Source organism: Canis lupus, chromosome 24 (genome assembly GCF_011100685.1).
Source record: "Canis lupus familiaris isolate Mischka breed German Shepherd chromosome 24, alternate assembly UU_Cfam_GSD_1.0, whole genome shotgun sequence".
NCBI lineage: Eukaryota > Metazoa > Chordata > Mammalia > Carnivora > Canidae > Canis > Canis lupus.
Window position 1 is genome coordinate 20,730,712 of NC_049245.1, and position 12,506 is coordinate 20,743,217.

Below are 12,506 nucleotides of genomic sequence, written 5' to 3' on the forward strand. Positions count from 1 at the left end.
AAGAAGACAGCGGTCTGTGAACCAGAAGGAGGGTCACCACTCCCTGATCTTGGACTCCCAGCCCCAAGGACAGTGGGAAACAAACATTTATTGTTTAAGCCTTCCAGTCTACGGTACTTGGGGATAGCAGCCTGAGCTAAGACATAATCGAAGAAGGAGGTTGCCCCGGTTGGCGCTGGCAGCCATCTAGTGACTACGAGAAGCAGCTGAAGTGTGAAGCTGTCTCAAGACCCCACGGAGATGCTCAGCAGGCACTGAAGCTGCAGAAGACAGAGGCAAACTTTCTGCCTAAAATAAGAACAGGAAACTCAAGGATTGGTACAAGGGACAGGGAAGATGGAGAGGAAAACAGAAAGAGAGAATGGGCAACAAGGCAGGATCCTGTACCTAAGAAATGGACAAGAGTACTTCAGGGTAGAGGAATCTAAAATGTGATGATCCGGGCAGGCCTGGTGGCTCAGCGGTTTAGCTCCGGCCTTCAGCTCAGGGCGTGATCCTGGAGACCTGGGATCGAGTCCCGTGTTGGGCTCCCTGCATGGAGCCTGCTTCTCCCTCTCCCTGTGTTTCTGTCTCTCATGAATAAATAAATAAATAAAATCTTTAATACAATAAAATGTGATGATCCTTTTATGATGGCACAAAAATCCTTTCCTCTTCCCAAACACTCAGCAAAGTCCTCTGTATACCCAAATGCCTGCTGTATGAGATTCCTTGTCAAAAATGAGATAAGGGGAAGAGGAAAGAGCCCAGGAGCAGGATGGGGAGAGCAAATAGAGACTTTGGCTGCAGACAACAAACAGGGACTCTGGCCGGTTTGGACAGAAAAGGAATTCATTGATGTCCTGCCCCTTATTCCCTTTGACCACCTGTGAGGTCATACTCTAGGCAGGCAGCTTCAGCCTCTGGTCCTCAGACGCTTGCTTAGTTTGAGTACACAGCAGCCCAGCAGTGGCAGAAACTTAACCTCAACCAGGGAGGGACAGGAGTCAGTGAATAAATACCCAGCCTCCTGTCCCTCAGAGGAACAATTCTGACGCATGACACATAATGCTTCTTCAGAGAGTCCCTAGCAAGAGTGAGCCCCAACTTGCCCACCAAGTTAACCTGCTCATCCGCGTACCCTTTATCAGCATCTCTCCTTTCCCCAGTACTTCCTGGCATCGCCTCCTACAGTAGATGTGTGTTCCAAAGATGGCCACAACAACACCTCCCACCCACAAGCTCTTTTAGAACCTTGCTATTCCTTCCATCAAGAGACAGAGTCTCTGTCCCCTTCCCTTGAGCCGGGGGGGCGGGGGTAGGGGGGTGGGGAACACTTATGACAGCTCCCGCAAATAGAACACTGCAGAAATGATGCTACATGACTTCCAAGACTGGATTGGAAAAGGCCATGAAGTTTCTGCCAGGTTCTCTTAGGACACTCACTCTTAGAAGCCAGCCGCCATGCTATGAGGAAGCCCAGGCCACATGTAGGTGTTCCAGCCAACAGATGGTACCATCTAACAGATGTGTGACGGAAGCCACCTCCAGAGGATTCCAGCCCCAGCCATCAAGTCACTCCCCACTGTCCAGTCACCTGGATGATGTCCCAGACATTGTGGAGAAGAGACAAGCAGTCTCCACTATGCCCTGTCTGAATCCTTGACTCACAGAATCTGTGAGGATAGTAAAGTGGTTATTTTGCACCACTAAAATTTTGGAGTGGTTTGTTTTGCAGCAGCAATAATTAGAACATTTCTCAAATAACCTACCTGCACACAGGGGCACCCAGGTGGCTCAGTGGTTGAGCACCTGCCTTTGGCTCAGGTTGTGATCCCGGGGTCCTGGGATTGAGTCCTCGTATCAGGCTCCCCCCAGGAAGCCTGCTTCTCCTTCTATGTCTCTGCCTCTCTGTCTTTCATGAATAAATAAATAAAATCTTTAAAAAACAAAAAACAAACTACCTGCACATAGTCCCTTGTCTCAGCCTCTACTTTTGGGAGAATCCAAATGAAAACAGGATATTGTGTGGATGCCAGAACTTCTCCAACTTCCAGTTCCAGGTTTCCATTTGCCCCAGTGGAAGGTACTTGATCTTACTTCCAACAAGAGGCTTGTCTCAGTCTCATTTGTTTAAGGATGGATGGGCCAATATAATGGAATTGCTGATTGGGCAGGTCTGGTCAGGTCCTCTCTCCTCCATCCACCCCCAACAAGGCATCTGCCCCCCAACACAGTCCTGAGAGTGGGGAAAGAAGGTTCCTCACAGGAAAACTAGGTTACAGTTACCAGGCCTTGCTGGTTTTTTTGTTTTGTTTTAAGATTTATTTATTTGAGAGAGCGCATGCAGGTACAGTGGGGAGGGGCAGAGAAAGAGAAAGAATCCCAAGCACAGAGCCTGATGCAGAGCTGGATCTCATGATCCTGAGATCATGACCTGAGCTGAAATCAAGAGTTGGACACTAACTGAGCCACCCAGGCATCCCTAGACCTTGCTAGTTCAGTTCAGCACTCAGGGGCCATGAACCTCAGAGGACAGTTGACCCTCCTGAGCCCAGAGGCTAGTGCCAATTAAGCTAAACCAATTATGATCATTCCACTCCCTTTGGTAAGGATTGGTTTGGGCGCGGACATGTGGTAAATTCCTGCCAATGTGATATGAGGAGAAGGCTCATTGGAGGGGACCAGAGGGGTAAGGAATGGTTAATAAAGCTTGCTTCACTCTTTAAAAAAAGCCCAAAGGGATGTCCTAATTTCTTTTTTTTAATATTTTTTATTTATTTATTTATGATAGTCACACAGAGAGAGAGAGAGAGAGAGAGAGAGAGAGAGAGGCAGAGGGAGAAGCAGGCTCCATGCACCGGGAGCCTGACGTGGGATTCGATCCCGGGTCTCCAGGATCGCGCCCTGGGCCAAAGGCAGGCGCCAAACCGCTGCGCCACCCAGGGATCCCGGATGTCCTAATTTCTACTGTTGAAAGTTGTTGAATAGTGATATGATACTTGGAGCTACAGCAGCCATCTTGGGACTGCAAGGGGACAAGCTTGAGGATTAAAAACCAGAACACAGAGGATGAAAAACTAAGAACCTGCTGCCTACAATGGCAAAATGGGGCATTACACAAAGCAAGGAGCACTTAAGTGCTCACAATTCACACCCATAACAACTTTGAGTGATGGGCAGCATTACTCATCAGGAAGGGTAATGAGTTCAGGAAGAGGTGTCAATAACTAGCCCACGAGGCAGCCTCCCCTCCCCACCATGGGTACTGTCTCTGGTTTTCTCCAGCTAAGAGGGTGACTATGCATTCCCCATGCAGATGCCAACCAGGGTGAGGAGGAGGACAACCAAACCAGATGAGCCTGTATTTACCAGATATGCCTGTCTTCAACTGGGTCTGAGACTGTCCCGCCTCCCTGCTTTTGCTCAAGCTGTGCTGGAATGTCCTTCATGTCTACCTTCCATTCAGCAATTTGCAATGTGCCACGTACCTTCTAAACACTTAATGTGTTACTCTTATTTACTCTCCCTGGCAATCCAGAAAAGAACTGAGGCCAGAGGTGAGTTACCACCTCCCCTCCCCACACACACACACACACACACACCCTCAAATCACATAGTTTAGTAGGTGATAGAGCCAGGATTCAAATCCGCTGCATTCAAATGACTCCAGAGCCTATACCCTAAAGGATCTCCTGCTTCTTCCATCTCCCTCCCCAGGACCAAGTCATTTTCCAGTTTGAATACCTCTCTCCCAGAGAGCCTCTCCTGATGCTCTCAGTCAAATATGGCCTCTCCTTCAGCTCTCTGGGTGTTCATGATAAAACCAGTCACTTTCCTTGGCTACTGCTGTGGAAGCACTGATTTACTCCCTCACCCACTCTGTCCTCCATCAGCCATTATCTCCAAGTGTTTCCACAATCATTTTAACAGAAGAGAATGCTGAGGCTCAGAGAGGTTAAGCAACTTGCCAGAGACCACACAGCTTGGGAGCAACGAAAGGGGATCCAAACCCAGGCGAATCTGTGCTCAAGTCCCAATGTTGCCATAGATGCTGATAAACACCTGGAATTTAAACCAGGAGCCTCTGCCTACCTCCCCCTGGCCCCAGAGGAGGCTAAGCGCTACACGTGGGACTCAAGGGACAGAGGACTTTGAATGGGAGAGTGATGGGCATGTCCATCCCCACCCCCACCTCCAGCCCCTCCCCCCCCATCGTCCACATCTGTAAGCAGGTGTTGGTGGTTAAGTGGTCCTTGGCTCTAGGCTCGGATGACTTTCATTTTCAGCCGCCCTACCTTGGACAAGCAGCCCAACTCTGGCCCTCACACCTGTCTTGGTGGTGCTGTGAGGATGTGAGGAAACAGTCAGTGTGCATGTTTAGGGCAGTGCCCACACATTGCCAGCAGCTTTCTAGAAGGCTCCTTGTGACAGTCCTGAACAGAGGCAGCCAGCAGTGAGGTACAGAATGTACTCGGGAGTGCGGTCCGAGCCTGAATTTGAACCCTAGCTCAGCCACTTACTAGCTCCGTGACCTTGGGCAAATCACTTAAAGCTCACCGTGCCTCAGTCTTCTCATCTGTAAAGAGGGAATAATCATCACACTTATGTTGCGGGGTTGTTCGGAGACCGAAATAAGTTAATCTACCCGCAGAGTGTTCAGAGCGGTGCCCGGCAGCACCGGATCCGTAGTTTTACCCCCGGGGGTACTGGTATCACCTCCTTGGCCCTTGCGGCTCGGGCTCGGGCTCGGGCTCGGGCTCGGGCTCGGGCTCCGACGGGCAGGCGGGGCAGCCGAGCACGGCCGCTTCTGCCGACTCATCCTGGCTCCGCAGGTCCGGCCGCCCCTCGTCCCCGCCCCCGCCCCCGCCCCCGCCCCCGCCCGCCGCGGGCCTGAGTCACCCCGGCCCGTGCGTCAGCCGCGCCCCTCCCGCCCCGCGACCTGCAGACTCACCCTGAGTCAGCCCGCCCGGGCGCTTCCACTCGGGGACGCGGCGCGGCGGAGGGGAGGCGGAGGGGAGGCGGAGGGGAGGCGGAGGGGAGGCTGCGGGGCGCCCCCCGGCGGACGGCCCGAGTCCCGCGGGGCCGCAGCGCGCGGCGAGCGGAGAGCGCGGGGCCGGACCACTGCGGGGCGGGGAGACGCGCGCCCGCCCCCGCCCCCGCCCCCGCCCCCGCCGCCCGCGCGGAGTGGTACGGCCCGGCCGGGGTTAGAGCTCGCGGGCGCCGCGGCGGCGGCGGTGCGGGCGCCATGGGGCTGCGCGCGGGAGGAGCGCTGGGCAGGGCCGGGGCCGGGGCCGGGGCCGGGGTCCGCCGGGGGGCGCCTGGGGGGCCCGGGCCGAGCGGCGGCGCGCCGGGCGGCAGCATCCACTCGGGCTGCATCGCCGCGGTGCACAACGTGCCGCTGAGCGTGCTCATCCGGCCACTGCCGTCCGTGCTGGACCCGGCCAAGGTGCAGAGCCTCGTGGACACGATCCGGGTGAGGCCCGGGGAGGCGGCCGGAGGGAGGGCTCCGCAGGAGGGAAGTCACGGTGGACGCCAGACCGGGCTGGCTCCAGGCTCCGCCCGAACCCGGCATTTGCTGTGTGACCTTGAGTAAGGGGCTGGGCCTCTCTGGGCCTCTGGGCCCTCCTTCGAGCGAGGAGGAGATTGGGCGAGATCATGAAAATAACGACCGCTAACTGTTTATAAAGATAGCACTTGCAGTGCCCGGGAGCTGTTTCAAGTGCCTAAGCTTTGTGCCAGCCCTGTGAGGTAGATGCTACTACTGTTCCTCTTTTACAGATGAGGACACTGAGGCACAGGAGGATTTTTTTTTTTTTTTTTAAGTTACTTGTCCAGGGTCAGACACTTTGAAAGTGGCACAGACCGGCCCCAGTGCCCAGCAACAGGGCCCCCACACTCTGAGTTAAGCTATGCTGTCACTATGGCTGTCACTATGGCTGTCACAGTCAGGGGACTGGACATGTCATGTCGGCTGGTTGGCCCTCGTCTGAACTGGGACCAGGAGAGGACAGGGGCCAGCTCCATCATTGAGGGAGGGGAAGTGATCCTGGCAGGAACTTTGGGGGAGGGGGAAACATGTGTATCAGGTTAGGCCTGCATGGCATCATCATGTCACCTTTCCTCATCAGACCTTTGGAAGGTGACCTCATGAGACTCCATGGCCCCACCAGACAGCTCGACAACTCCCCGGAATGGCATTCAGCCCTAGAGTTTGCACTACTGTTCCTTCTCCCAGGAACTGCTTCCCCAGATAGCCAGAAGGCCTGCTCCCTCTCTTGATTCAGGCCTTTGCACGTCTCTGCCCTTGCTAACACAGCCCTGGTCTCAAGATTTAGTCTTAACCTGAGGTATTTCTCCATAAATCACTTCTGTCCACCTGACTTATTCTATATGTTTATTTGTGTTTTATTGTCTGTCTTTCCCACTTCATGTAAACTGCACTAGAGCAGGGACTATGTCATATCTTGGCTGTTTCCTTAACACTAGCATAGTGCCTGGCTCTGAGGATCTAACCTTGTATGTGTGCTCCCACCTCTGGGCCTTTCCACGGGCTTTTTTCCCCTGCCAGGAACTCTTCCATCTCTTCTTTACTGTTACTAACTCCTTGGTTTCAACTATCCCAGTGGATAGGGGCGACACCTGATGTCTTGCCTGATGCCCCCTGCTGGGTGAGTGGCCTCCTCTGGACCCCCAGACACCTGCATGCTCCAATCCCACTGGTTTTTGTTTTTTAAGATTTAATTAATTTATTTATTTAACAGATAGAGAGTGAGCAGGACCAGGGGGAATAGCAGAGGGAGAGGGCTGGATCCCAAGACCTTAGGACCATGACCTGAGACAAAGGCAGGTGCCTAACTGAGCCACTCGGGCACCCCCCACACACACTAGATTTTAATGGCCTTTTTAGACACCTGTCTTCCATGCTAGAACCATATGCTCTGTGAGGGCAAGCCAGTCTTTGCTTACCATATGTATTCCTTTTCTATGGCAACTGTAACAAGTTACCGGGAACTTAGGGGCTTAAAACAATACAAACTTATTATTTCATAGTTCTGCAGTTCAGAAATCCAAAAATGGATCTCAGTGGATTAAAATCAAGGTATCAGCAGGTCTACATTCCTCCCAGAGGCTCTTGGGGACAATCCCTTTCCTTGCCTTTCCCAGCCTCTTGAGGCCACCCATCTTCTTTGGCTCATGGCTTCTTTCCCCCGTCTAAAGAGCCAGCAACATCAGAGCTCCCTTTTACCTTTCTCTTCCACTTTCAAGGACACCAGTGATTACGTACAACCCATCTGGATAATCCAGAATCATCTCTCCATCTCAGGATCCTTAACTTCATTCCATCTGCAAAGTCCCTTTTGCCAGTTCCAGGGACTAGGACATGAACGTCTTTGGGGCTATGGCTGCCCACCCTGTATTGTGTCCCCAATGTACAGCACAAGGCCTGCCCGACACCCTGCCTCTCATTAGTGCCCCACTGCCGGGCAGGCTGGACTCTGCTTCATGTGCATCCGCTCTGTGACTTTTCATCTGCAGCCCTCTAGAGCATCCTCTCCCATTTTATAGATGAGGAATGGTGCTCTCAGAGATGAGGCCATTTGCTTTGGGTGCCCCAGCAGCTCAGTGGAGGAGCTAAAATTCAGATTCAGGTTTTTTGGGTTCCAGAGCCCCAGCCTATAACTGCTGGGCCTTACTGCTTACTAATCATTTCTGGAATAAATGGATAAATGAATCCACCAAATAAACATAATAAAAGAGAACCCATAGGCCAGTGGCAGGAGGCCTTCCGGGCAGCTCACGCCTACCATGGTCTCCCCACTGAGCTCTGTCCCCCGCCCCTTAGTTCAGGCTTTCCCTACTTAGAGGACAACTCACTCTGCAACTGGCTGCTAAAGCACCTAGCAGAAAGTCAACTTGGATTCTCTTCTCTCTCCTCACATTCGCCCCTTCTGCCAGTCTCCTCCAATCTGCTCCATGTCCCGAACCTGTCTGCCTTTCCCTGTCCTATCTACGTCCTCATCCAGACCAGTGCCTTCTGCTGGATACCTGCTAAGGCCTCACCTCGGTTTTCCCTTTGTCCACCCCACTGAGCCTGCTCTCTTGTGACCACTTTCTAGAAGGGTCACAAATCATGTCACCCTCCATTGTTCAAAACACCCCAGGGCAGCCCGGTGGCTCAGCAGTTTAGCGTGGCTCAGCAGTTTAGCGCCGCCTTCAGCCCAGGGCATGATCCTGGAGACCTGGGATCGAGTCCCACTTCAGGCTCCCTGCATGACACCTACTTCTCCCTCTGCCTGTGTCTCTGACAATCTCTCTCTCTCTCTCTCTCTGTCTCTCTGTCTCTCATGAATAAGTAAAATCTTAAAAAAAAATAACAACAACACTCCAGGGCTCCCCCCGCTCCTCTTAGAAACCAACCTGAACAGTCTGGCTCCTGCTGACCTCTCTGACCTCTTGTATTCCTCAGCTTCGAGTCCAGTCTGATCACACTGGCCTCCTTGCCTTGCCATCAGCACGGTGAACTTGTTCTGACCTCAGGTCTTTGCATTTGCTGTTCCCTCTGCCTGGAATCCTCTTCCCTCCAGGAATGCAGAGCATATATTATTGAGCACTTTCCATGTGACAAGCATTGTTTGGAGTGCTTTACATACGTTAGCTCATTTAACTCAACAGCTCTATGACATGGGTCTCTTGTCTTCATCCCTGTTTGATAGACAGGGCTGCTGAGGCACAGAGACTAAGTGTCTAAGATCATGTGCCAGTGAAGGAGCAGAGCTGAGATTTGAACCCAGGCTGTCAGGCTCTGACTCTAAACTATTCCACCTGTCCCTCTTCCCACATCGACTCCTCTGTGTTCAGTCTCTGCTACCTTGTTGCCTCAGAGAGACCTCATGGACACTCATCCCTGGCCTGTCAACCCGTATTTTTGTCCTCATAGCATAGATAATTCCAACTCTCGCTTTTTTCATTCCATCTTCCCCACTGGACTGGAACCCCATGAAGGCAGGGGCTGTGCCTGTCCCATTCTGGTTGTAGTTTATTCCCAGAGTCTCAAACAGGGCCAAATAGATACTGTGTATGTGGTATATTAATAAACCGATAAATGTTTAACAACCTGGTCTCTAGAGGGGGAAAGCCCTGATTTGTAGCATCTGCTCATTTCCCTGATGGAAATCACCATGGCTGATTTTCAAGCTACCAAGTTGATGACAACCGGCTCACAAAATTCCTGAATATTTAACAGTTGTCTCTCACAAGCCAGCATGAGCCAGTGTGAGTACGCTGTAGGAGCTCAACACAGGTTCACAGAGTCTGCTCTGCAAACTGTCACGCATTGTGTCATGCTCACTGACAATGTCCCCTCTTCTCCAGGAGGATCCAGACAGCGTTCCCCCTATTGACGTCCTCTGGATCAAAGGGGCCCAGGGTGGTGACTACTTCTACTCCTTTGGGGGCTGCCACCGCTATGCAGCGTACCAACAGCTGCAGCGAGAGACCATCCCTGCCAAGCTTGTCCGGTCCACCCTCTCGGACCTAAGGGTGTACCTGGGCGCTTCCACACCAGACTTACAATAGCAGCCTCCTCGGCACCATGAGCCCAGAAGACACACCTGGTTTCCAGTGGGCTGGACCATGCAGAAAGCAATCAGGGGTGCATTCTCCTGTGTCTAGGCAGAGGTCTGACTCTGAGCACCTGTTCCACTAGCTGCAAGACCTTGGACTCATTACTAAACGATGTGGGAGCAACAGATCCCACTGCTGCAGAAAGGGGTCATGTCTTTGCTCTTGAGATACTCTTGAGAGAATAAAATGGAAAAGGAAGTGGCTTTGGAGAGCCACATCCTCCTGGCTCCAGATTCTCAAGGATGAGCCTCCTACATTTTTGTCTGTGTATTTCCCATTCGGCTGCAAGTAAAGGAAAGCCTAGGCTACAGTGGCTTAAACAAAGCGAAGTTTGTCCACATAGTGAATTCTGGAGACAAGCGGTATTGGTTCAGTACCCCAGCGAAGGTGGGGGCTCACATCCCTGATTCCTTTTGGCCTTTCCCTCATTGCTTGTTACGTAATGGCCAAAGATGGCTGCTGTACCTCCAGGAATCGTGGTTGCATTCCAGGAAAAAAGCTGTTGGGGAGGAGGAAGGACCAAGCCAGCTGTCAACTTCTTTCATTAAGTCAGAACTTTTTCAGAGACCTGTTTCCTGTTCTATCCCCCTGCATAGTTCCACTTAGGTCTCATTGGCCCAAACCAGCTACTGTTGCCACTTCTGGCTGCAAAGAAAACTAAGATGCCAGGAACGGAATTAGTAGACCATTCATATCCCATTTCCTAGGACTGGCATACCGCTTCCTGAAATAAAATTGGAATCCCATTACCAAGAGAGAAGTAAGGAATAGTGTATTAGTCTTTTTTTTTTTTTTAAGATTTTATTTATTTACTCATGAGAGAGGCAGAGAGATAGGCAGAGGGAGAAGCAGGCTCCCCATGGGGAGCCCAATGTGGGACTTGATCCCAGAACCCCAGGATCACAACCTGAACCGAAGGCAGACACTTGACCACTGAGCCACCCAGGTGCCTCTGTGTCTCAGTCTTTGCTGTGTAACAGACTGCCCTAGAAGTTGACTGCTTAAAAGCATGTCATTTATTTGCCTATAGTTCTGTGGGTGTACAATTTGGCCTGGGCACATTGGGACCGTTTTGGTTTCACCTAGGATCATTCCCGGGGCTGCATGCAGTCAGCTGTTGCCTTAGAGAGGGTGGATGGCCTAAGATAGCCCTACTCCCTTGTCTGGCATTTTGGCAGGCTGTTGGCTGGGTGACTTGGTCCTCGTCCATGTGGTCTCCCCAGCAGGTTACCTCAGGCTTATTTCCTTGGCTTCAGAAGGTCATGAGAGTCAAAGTAGAAGCTGGAAGTCTTGAATCCAAGGCCCAGAATTGGTACAGCATCACTTTGGCAAAGTTCTTTTGGTCAGAGCAAATCATACAGTTGGCCTGAATTCCAGGGGTGGCAAAACAGACTTCACCTCTTACTGGGAGACACTCCAAAGAATTGATGGCATTTTTTATCAGTCACAAATGGTTGTGTGTAAGCAAATAACTTGCACTCTTTTTGGACCAGGCCTTGATCTGACTGAGCTGAAGTCACTAAGACATTGTCCTGACCCTTAAATCTAGAAGAAGAGGTGATGGGGTGGGGTGGATCTCTCCAGGGCTGGGCCTGCTCTACTAGAGACATCTATCATGGTCTACACAGGCGGGATGGGGGTAGGCCAGATGGGACATTCCAAAGGGACTTCTGGAAACAAGAGTCCTAGGTGAGGGGAAGAGGGACAGGAAGGGTACAGAGTGAGGCAGGCCTTGCTCTCACTGTCCTGCTAAGGGAACTCAGTCCCTGGGTGTTTTCAAGCCTCGGTTTTCCCAGCTCAGTAACCAAAACAACAGCTTTCCCACCCATTCTCTGTCCCAGGGGAAGATGACTGAGATGACCAATTTAACTTTAAAATGAATGTAGTCCTAAATGCAGTGTAATATCCTAGAACCAAAAAAAAAAAAAAGACATTGGTAGAAAAACTGGAGATCTGAATAAGATCTGGATTTTACAATAAACAATTAACAGTAACATACTAATGTCAGTCTCCCAGTTTTGACAAATGTACACGTAAAATGTAAGGATGGTGGGGTGGGGTGGGGTGGGTGCAGAATTTATGGGAACTCTTTCCTATCTTTGCAACTTTTCTGTAAGCCAAAAACCATTCCCAAATAAAACCTTATTTAATAAAAATGAGAGGGTGTGATTGCTTTGGATTGCTGGTTTAGGTTCTGAAACAGGTTTGCCAAAACAGATTGCTGGGCCCTACCCCAGAGTTTCTGTCTTAGCAGGTCCCAAGTGGGGCCTGCAGATTTGCTTTTCTAACAAGTTCCCAGGTGCTGCTGCTGCTCAGGGACCACAAGCTGAGACCACTGATCTAGACAATTATTTTCAAATATGGTGACACCTCCTCCATCACATTGGGTTGACTCCCAGGAGCCCATGTTATGAGATTAGCTTGTGCACCTGTTCATCGTAGGATATTGGACAAGCCCTTCCCTGGAGGCTTTTTCCAGCTCTCAAATGGACTACCTACCCCTAACATTTGTACCAAGGGTCAGGAAGTTGAGGGCTGGTTTTGTAAGCTGCCATCATGAGGTGCACTGGCTCATGTGAGTAATCATCTCCTGACCCACTGGTCTAGGGTACCAGAATGGTTACCCCTTCCTGAGAAAGCTTTTCCTTCTTGCAGATAAGACCCAAGCAGGCAGCACTAAAGGCTTTGCTGGACACTCGGAGAGCAGTGTGGAACAGACAGGGAGTGGAAGGGATTGGTCATTCGTTTTATTATTATTTTAAATTTTAATTCAATTAGCCAATATATAGTACACCATTAGTTTCAAGCGCAGAGTTGTTATTCATCAATTGCATGTAACACCCAGGGGTCATCACGTCTAGTGCCCTCAATGCCGACACTCGGTTACCCCATCCTCCCAC

At 51.3% G+C, this 12,506-nt stretch overlaps 1 protein-coding gene and 1 non-coding gene across 4 annotated transcripts in view; one reads left to right on the plus strand and one right to left on the minus strand.

Moving 5' to 3' along the window:
• The window catches only part of LOC102152990, a 70,287-nt gene extending 65,281 nt beyond the window's left edge, over positions 1-5,006 (minus strand). For all 3 annotated transcript variants that reach the window (XR_005377723.1, XR_005377724.1, XR_005377725.1), the window contains exon 1: positions 4,934-5,006. This is a non-coding gene — a transcript (uncharacterized LOC102152990). The remainder of the gene's footprint in view (positions 1-4,933) is intronic.
• Positions 5,007-5,227: 221 nt separating this feature from the next.
• SRXN1 (sulfiredoxin 1) lies at positions 5,228-11,600 on the plus strand. The gene is made up of 2 exons (XM_038571886.1): positions 5,228-5,455; positions 9,355-11,600. The coding sequence occupies exons 1-2, from the start codon at positions 5,228-5,230 to the stop codon at positions 9,556-9,558; spliced, it is 432 nt and encodes a 143-aa protein (XP_038427814.1). The 3' UTR covers positions 9,559-11,600.
• Positions 11,601-12,506: the final 906 nt, after the last annotated feature.